Raw genomic sequence first — 8,644 nt, 5'->3', positions numbered from 1 at the left:
AATAGTAAATTTAAAAATGGGTAGACCGCCAAAACCATGGAGCAATTGGCAACGGGAAATATTTACTGTATATACACAAATATATAAAACAAAATGTTGTGCTCTCAAAATGTCATTGGCAAAAGACGCTTATTTATATTCATCTTTCCCTGTGAAGTGTCTTGAAGCAGTGCTGAAGTGAACAACACAGCAGTATAAACGACACTTCTCTGTAACCAAGGTTTGACACATTAAAATCACAGGTCCATCTAGGGGTGGCCACTATCAATGCAAGAAGATAATTTCAAGAACGTGACTATTTTAAAAGTTAAAAATGTATACTTTGAGTTGTTTAGGATGGGTCACTTGCTCTTCAATGACCTTTTGTGCATGTTTGTTGATTACCAGTAGATAAGTGTCTCCTTAAGTAAAGCATGTAACAATTGCTATCATAACTGTACTTTTCTATGATGGCTCTGATTGCCAAGCTAAAGACAAGTGCATTCACTGCAACAAACTTACTGATGTGGTTAATCATGTGATTTACTTAACAGGTAAAATATCTTCTGGTCTCTTTTCTGAACTGTAATTTCTCCATGATGCCTAGAGGTGAATGAGGGCTTGTTTGAAGGTTCATCTACTGCAACCTAAACCAGGTCAAATTAAAGATAATTACCAGAATGAGTTCTCATGTGCCTCTTCAGTTTGTAGGTGTCCCTGCTAGCATAGCTGCACAAGCTGCATTGAAAAGGGCGCTCCCCGGTGTGTGAACGAATGTGTCTTTTCAACTTGCTTACCTATTTGAGGGGGGGAAAAAAAAATACAACTATGCATACAGGTTTGCAAATGGTAATGCACATATGGACACAAAACTGACAGACTTGTTTCCCAGCATTCAAACACCTACGCTTGAAAACACTAGTGCATTCCAATGAGCTAGTCCACACCTGGTAATTTGTGAGCAGAAAGTTTTTGAGCGTTAAAGAGAATGATTCCTTCCGAGATTAACCTTTTTTCTTGCTTATAAACTTTTAAATGCTTCCACTGAAGTCAATGGCAGTGTTGGCAAGTATTTACAAGCATTGATAAATGCTTTCATTAAAAACAAATAGAAGAGCTTACAGACATTTATAGGCGTTTTAAACACCTGCTTTCAACAACTAGAAACTAACAAAATACCCATAAAAGCATTATGGACTTTTAAAATGCCTGTATTAACTCTCATAAGTACATTCAAAAGCGCTATAGGCATTTATAAGTGGGGTGGGGAGGATGCAGATCTCATGCATGGGCAGTAAGATTGGCATTCTTATCCCCACCTTGTATACAGCAGGCTACAGCACCCGATCCTGCGCCTGGACAGTGCAAGAATGGGTGATGTAAGATGAAGTCATAAGGAAAAAAAATAAAAGATGGAAACAGGACAGGGAACGGCCGAACACAGAAAAGCTCCAGAGGGATCTGCAGAAGTTAAGGTGATTTTTTTTAAGTTTAGGTCAGTTTTAAATTTCTTTCTTTTTTATATGAAGGAGACACAAAATCATCATTTGATTTTCAAACAAGCTTTAAAGTAGATGAAGAAAACCCTACTTAAACAATTTTTTTATATTTGGTCACATATTAAAAAAAATTATCCAACATATCTGTATCTGCCTGTGGCAAAAATAAATCGTGCTCTCACCATTTGGTGTGACTGTCTTGTGCAGCAGTAACTGAAAATTAACTTTTGATCAGTCCTGCGCATTAACGCAAGAGGTCCTTCATACAAAAAAGCTACAGCTCTTGATGGTGGGTTTTCCTCACTTGAACTGTTCACTTTAGTTCTTTCCCCAACATTTCATTTAAATAATGTCAGGACCTTGACCAGGCATTTCCAGACCATTGACTTTATAATTTACCATCCTTTGCATGAACGATTTGAAAGTTCTTGTACAGTTCTGAATTATTTGCTTAATGATGGCAAGCCTTCAGGGCCCAGAAGCAGCAAAACAGACCCGAACCAGAACACTCCCCCACCACCATATTTCACAAATGGGATAAGGTTCTTATGCTGGAAACCAGCACTTCCCTTCTCCAAATAATTTACTCCACACTCAAGCCTAAAAAAAAAAAAAAATTCTATTTTGAAAATAGAATTGTTTGAAAGTTTTCATTGGTCATCAAAACTTTCTTTCAGTTTCCTGGTTTGTCAGCATGATCTTTAGCAAATTAGATAGTCAACTCTTTTTGAGGATAGTGGCTTTCTCCTTATTACCTGTCCATATATAGCATTGATGTTCAGTGTTCTCCTGATGGTGGACTCATGGACATCAACATTCGCGAATGTGAGACAGCCCTTCAGTTGCTTAGAAGTAACCTGGGTTCCTTTGTAACCTTCTTAACCTTTCTTACGATTACACAACACTTGCAGTTGGAGATGGTTGACTACTTCTGGGTAGTCTTGATTCCCCCCCCCCCCCATTTGTACAATATCAGTCTGATATTTGGTGGAGGCCAAATTTTACACAAATGGTATTTCAACATACCACTATTTCTGATGTCCTCAGACACCACCTTTCTTCAAAACATGATGCACATCCACAAATGTGAACATATATGTATGATAAGGCTTTGCTGGATCCCTGATTTTTAAATAAAAGAAGGTCACTCACTCACACCAAATTGTCAACCCACTGATTGAATAACATTGGAATTAGATTTCATGATCAATTTATAGGATAATCCCAAGGATGATCCCATTGCTCTAGAAATTTAAGAATTCCAGCAATTTAAAGCACTTCACTCCAGAGTACCTAATCTAGCATAGGACACATGTTTAGTGTTGAAATTCACCTTCAATTAAAAACCATTTTCATGCTAGCTGCAAGAAAAAGAAAAAAAAAAAAAAGTTATTACCACTTACCTCAACGCTGGCATAATCACACATAGAACACTTAAATGGCTTCTCGTGTGTATGTTTGTAACGGCGATGTCTGACCAATTCACCACTGGTTACAAACGCCATATCACAGTCTGGGCATTTATGAGGCCTTGTACCTTAAACATAAAATGGCTTACTGTTAAATGTATTAAATCATTTGTGCAATGACAAAATCTAAGCAAAAACAGTCACACATGAACAGAACAGGCCTAGGAGAATGTGATGAATGTTGAAATACAGGATGGTACATTTTGTTCTAAATTATTTAACACAAATCAGACAAATAATGCACCGGGGTTCATCAGTATCAACATACCCATCCAGAAACTAACCTGTGTGAGTATTGAGGTGATTTCTAAGTAATGTAACGGTCCTAAAAGCTCTTCCACATAGATGACATTTGTGAGGTCGCTCATCAGTGTGACTCTTCATGTGACGATCAAGATTTGAGCGCCTTGGACAAGTATAGCTGCACAGCTCACATTGGAAAGTTTTCTTAACACCTGATAACCAAATAAAAAAAGTATCTGTCAATGAAAGTTTCTAGCCCCATGTCTCACAAATACAGAATAGGTCATAACGCCTTAAGAATTAGGGTTTCAAGTTTTTGACGGTATATTACATCCCCATTCAGGAATTTGTGGGAGGTCTGCACAAGCCTATTTACATCTATGTACCTGTGCTACATTACAGCAGTCTGTTCAGTGGCTAGAATTACAGTAAAGCAGAATTGTAGTATAAATGAATAGAGAGGAAAGAGAGTGAGGGGAAGTAAAACCCTTTCTATACTAATTTTAGAATTGCACTACAAAACCCCACATACCCTAGTAATATATATCAAACATTTATTCCTTTTCATTTTGCCAGTTAGGGCCTACAGTGTATCATATAAAATAGGCGGCAACTCAAAACATCAAGTTTATTGACAGAATTATGGAGCAATCGCACAGCAATGACAAATCAGGTTCACCTAACTCGTCGCATTCAAAGAACATGCTATATATACTCAAGTTTAGTATATATACTTTCACATACAGATAATAAAAACTATATATAGCAGAAAGAGGTATAAGGCTCAAAAATTAGTGCAAAATATTAAAGACGTATTTATACATTACTGATTCATACATAATTATTTAGTACAATTGTAAATAGTATCCCCCCTCTTGTTACCAATCACAAGATTGGGATAACCATCCTATACAACAGTGTTCAAGCACCATACAGTGATCATAAAATCAAAGGTGGGACCTATTTGGGTTGCATATGTCCCGACGCGTCTCCCCAAATTGTGGGTTCTTTAGAGGTTTGATGTTGGCCAAGCTGTATGGTGTTTGAGGTGACAAGTGATTACAAAACAAAGTGGGAATATTAGAATAATGTAATAGGAAGGTCAGTGAGGCAATCCCAGCTGCAAATAATACACTTTAATGTGCATATATATATTTTTTCACTATCAGGTACTAAATAGTGTTATTCTAAATGAAGCAAAGATGAACTAAACTACAGGTTCCAATCGGGAGGAGTAGGACTGTTGTAAACAGTGATAACCCCCACTATAGAGATGCTAGTATTGAAATCCTGAGGAGTTGGTTGGCTTGTAGCTGGAAACTGATCAATTGTGGATATTGATGCAGCCTGAGGGCTGGCACATGCTTTAGATCAGCATCTATTTCCCCTTAGGGAAGGAAAATGGATGTGTAACGAAGCTATACTAGGAGGCTATGCGCTTCAATTCAGTCTTGATCACCACTGCAATCAAAGGCTATCTTTTGCAATCAAAACAGAAAGGGTGGCCAGTCACTTAAAAAAAAGATTTTTACTTTATAACAAAAAAAATGGTTGTTTACCCTTAAATGTAAAGTAAAAACATTGAGTTTAGCTCGGCTTTAATATGCTTGGACACAGCACTATGAACAGCCAACTTCTTTAGCAATGAACTTTTGTTTATCCTTCTTGTGGAGAGTGTCAATGACTTTCTGGGCAACTGTCAAGTCAGCAGTCAACTGAACCAAACAGAGACCATTTAAAGGCTCAGGACACTTTGCAGGTGTTGTGTGTTAATTAGCCCAGTCTACCACATTGAAGCTGAATTTTGGGTTTTCTTTACCTGTTGGTCATAATCAGCAAAATAATATTAAAAAAAAATCAACGTCTGAAATATCACTGTGTGCCATGAATCTTTACATTATATAGTTTCACTTTACCAAAATAAATTACCTCGTTGACAAAATTCTAATTTGCAACTGTAGTAAAATCAGATATGAAAAACATCAGTCAAAACAATTCCATTGAGGAGGAGAAGGATTTCCCTTCAGGGAGCTTTCCCTATTTACCGCAGCGGCGGAAGTATCAACGCCGGCCGCAGTAAATAGGGGAGCAACTGCAAGGGGGTGGCACCAGAGCTCCAGCAGTTACTAACGCCCCCTAGCCAATCTGCTGGCAACCCGCAGCCCCAGATCAGCCAGGGAGCATTAGGCTGGAACAAACTACCGGCTAGGCCATATCTGGCCTAAAGGCCGGAGTTTGCCGACCCCTGGCCTAACCGGTTAAAAAAACAAAAGAACTCTGCCATGTCAAACATGTTGCCCACAGATATAGGTGCTGGTAATTGCTGACCAAACAAGCCTTCAATAGCTAGAATCCTATAACAGTACAGTTCTGCAGCTGTAATTTGCCCTGAAGGATTTAGATGATTCTACTATTATTTTATTGAGGCCCAGACAACTCAGGGAACATTAGACTTCAGTCTAGAGACTGTTGGTTCAGATTGCAGGCTTAATGTTCTCCTGAGTGAAAATGAGCCTAAGCCAGCATGAGAACTAAAAGCCTTACACAGCCTCTTAAAGATACAGGCTTGCGTTAGGGATGATTGCTCTGTATTGGTTTTCCATTTTTTATCTAAGAAAGGAGGATTTGATGTGGGTCTTTAAAAAATGTTTCTGTTGATTAAGAAAAGGATCAACATCATACCCCAAACGTAGGTAAACCTTCCCATCTGCAAAGATTTTGGTAAACATTGGCAACAGGCAAAGAAGGTTAGGCTTGAATCTACCAGCAAGCCTTCCAGAGTCTGGTAAGACTGCAAAACTAAGAAATCTCTTGGGTACTGGGGTCTTCTAAACCCAGTGTGATCTTACAGTTCTGGGACCTGTAAAGAGGATAACTGGACTACATTTGAAAATTCTGCATTTCTTAGTTTTGCCTCAGAAAGTACATTTTTGATGTCTCCCCACAAGTTTTTTTTATAGGAGAAAGGTCAGGGATTGGGCTGGTCACTTCATAACATCAAGCTTGTTGGCCTGGAACCAAGACGTTACCAGTGTGACTAGGGTCGTCATGTGGAAACACAATTTTCAAGGCCATTGCCACTTCAGGCAACATGACCTTTATATATTCTGATGTTTTAAAACGGATCCATGAGCCATGGTATATGATATTTGTGCCCAACATCATAGTGTTAAAATAATCCCCATATTAGGGTGCATGTGCCAACAAGTTTCACTGTCTTCACTGTCTTTTAGGCCAGTTATTGCGTCCTTTGGCAAACTAAGCTCTTCAACACATTTTGTTTTTCAACATTGAGACTTTGCGGGGACTTCTTGTCGATAGCTTGGCTTCACATAGTTACATTCAGTTACATATTCACTTTAACCTCACCAGCGGTAAGATTATTTGAGTATTTTTACATGTCAAATCAGTACATTTGACATGTAAAAATACTTCTAATTAAAAATTTCCCACCGGTCCCGCCCCCCGATGCACACATGCCACCCACAGACACACACGCCGCATACCCGGCCGGCATCTGCATTCCCTAGCTTCACGTGTCCAACAATTACATGCCGGAGATGCGAGGCCAGGGGACACAGATTCCGGCCATCAACAAATGGACACAGATGTAGGGCCGGCATCGCTGAAGGATGCCGCGGGCTCGTGAGGACCAGGTAAGCCCTCAATTCAACTCCGAGTGTGGCTCAGGGTTACCACTTTTTGTAACGAAATTTCACCCCAAGCCACACTCGGGAATACCACCAGGGGGGTGAAGTTGTTACAAAGGAAAAGAGGGCACTCTTTGCATCTAGGGGAAAAAAAGTTTAAGCTCCGAATAAAGAGGTCTGTGAAGATATGGAGTAGACTCTCTCAGGAAGTAGTTTCAGCAACTGGTATAGATAGCTAGATGCAGAATATAATTGGGTATTAAGGATTTAAAGTAAAGATACCAGACTTTTGATTCAGGGAACATCCGATTTCCCCAGGGAATTGGGATTTGCTTTTTCCTGCAGGAGCAAAATTGTACCAGGGATTTTTTTTTTATGCGTTCCCCTGGAACAACTATGTCCATAGTGTTTTTTTTTTTTCTTTCTTTTTTTTATCTTTCCCTAGTGGTTGAACTTGATGGACCTATTTTTTTTTTCAACCTAACTATGTTAACTATATGTAACAGTTTGGCGTCATCGGTTCTCTAATTCTAACAGTGCTCACAGATAACTTCAGACCTTCTTTGATCTTCCTGGAGCTGATCATTGGCAGAGTCTTTTTTAATAGTATATTATTCTATCCATTTGAATGATAATTTTCTGAATACTTCCACATCTTTCAGTTTTTGATTCCCATTTTAAAGCATTTTGACGTTTACTGCTCATTTTAGCTGAGCAGTCTATCAATATCTACGCTTCTTTATAAGTTTTTTCCATCTCCAATCAACTCTTCAATCATAGTATGCCTTACTTCTGAACAATGTCTAAAATGATAAATTTGCAGAAAATGCACTAAAACCAGCGTGTACAATATTTGTTTTCCTTAAATAAGGGCTGTAATTTGCAACTGTTGACCTAACTGAACTCCACACTGTTATTTTGAAGAAGCTATTTTCAATTAACATCTGTTAACCTGTATCCGCCCCAGTGGTCCTGTACAATGAGGTAATCGGCAGCAACACTGATAGCTGTGTGCGTGAATTACTGAATGTCATATTTCGCAGCCCAACAACTCACTCTGTACATACCTCCATATCTCCTAAACCAGCGGTTGCTAACCGGTGGTCCACGGCTCTGGTCGGTGCATCCCCAGGCAGGGTCAGAAGGACCCCGCTGGTATGATGCACCGGCCAGAGCCACAGACAACGCCCCCCGTGCAGTTCCCAGGCTCAGGAAGGTGGGCGGGCTGTATCCCTGCACACATCCCACATCACATGGTGTCACTCTGGGGGAGGTTTCTGGGCGATTTTAGCGGTCTGCAGACAAAATATCAGCCTCCCAGCTTTAAAGAACTTCAAGATACGGGGGTCACAAATTTAAAAACTTATGTGGTCCTGGGAGTCCACAATTCGCATTTTTAATGTTGGGCTCTTAGATGTACTCTTTTGAAACAGCAACCCCAATGTTCAATTTTCACAAGTTTTAAACTTGTGACCTATATTTTAAAATTCTTCAAATAAATTGGTTACTAGTAACTATGAGAGTACCCTGTATATCCTAAAAATTTCAAGTCGTTACGACCAATGTATTAGGAGATATTAAGGTTTAAACGCAGACTATTAGGCTGCAGATTTTAGCATGCAGCTTTTGCACAACACAGCTATCAAACTGTGCTGTCGATGTCATTACACACTGTAGATAAACATAACAGCCAGCCCTTTTATTTCCCATGATGAGTGGAGGACACTGGCTGTCCTGTCCCCATCTGCTATCACATGCATGATGCTATTAAAGCATCACATTTTTAACATTATATTTAAAAGAG

General features: G+C 39.3%; 1 protein-coding gene across 1 annotated transcript in view; it reads right to left on the bottom strand.

Annotated features, from left to right (window-relative positions):
• CTCF (CCCTC-binding factor) overlaps nucleotides 1-8,644 on the bottom strand; it is a gene marked incomplete in the record, with an annotated part of 38,655 nt that overhangs the window by 15,188 nt on the left and 14,823 nt on the right. The window contains 3 exon segments of the mRNA XM_072422978.1: nucleotides 656-776; nucleotides 2,882-3,015; nucleotides 3,232-3,402. Of these exon segments, the coding sequence (XP_072279079.1) occupies nucleotides 656-776; nucleotides 2,882-3,015; nucleotides 3,232-3,402 (426 nt within the window).

Source organism: Pyxicephalus adspersus, chromosome 9, assembly GCF_032062135.1.
Source record: "Pyxicephalus adspersus chromosome 9, UCB_Pads_2.0, whole genome shotgun sequence".
NCBI classification, from domain to species: domain Eukaryota; kingdom Metazoa; phylum Chordata; class Amphibia; order Anura; family Pyxicephalidae; genus Pyxicephalus; species Pyxicephalus adspersus.
The sequence above is the reverse complement of the archived record's forward strand: the minus strand, read 5'-3'. Positions and strand labels throughout refer to the sequence as shown.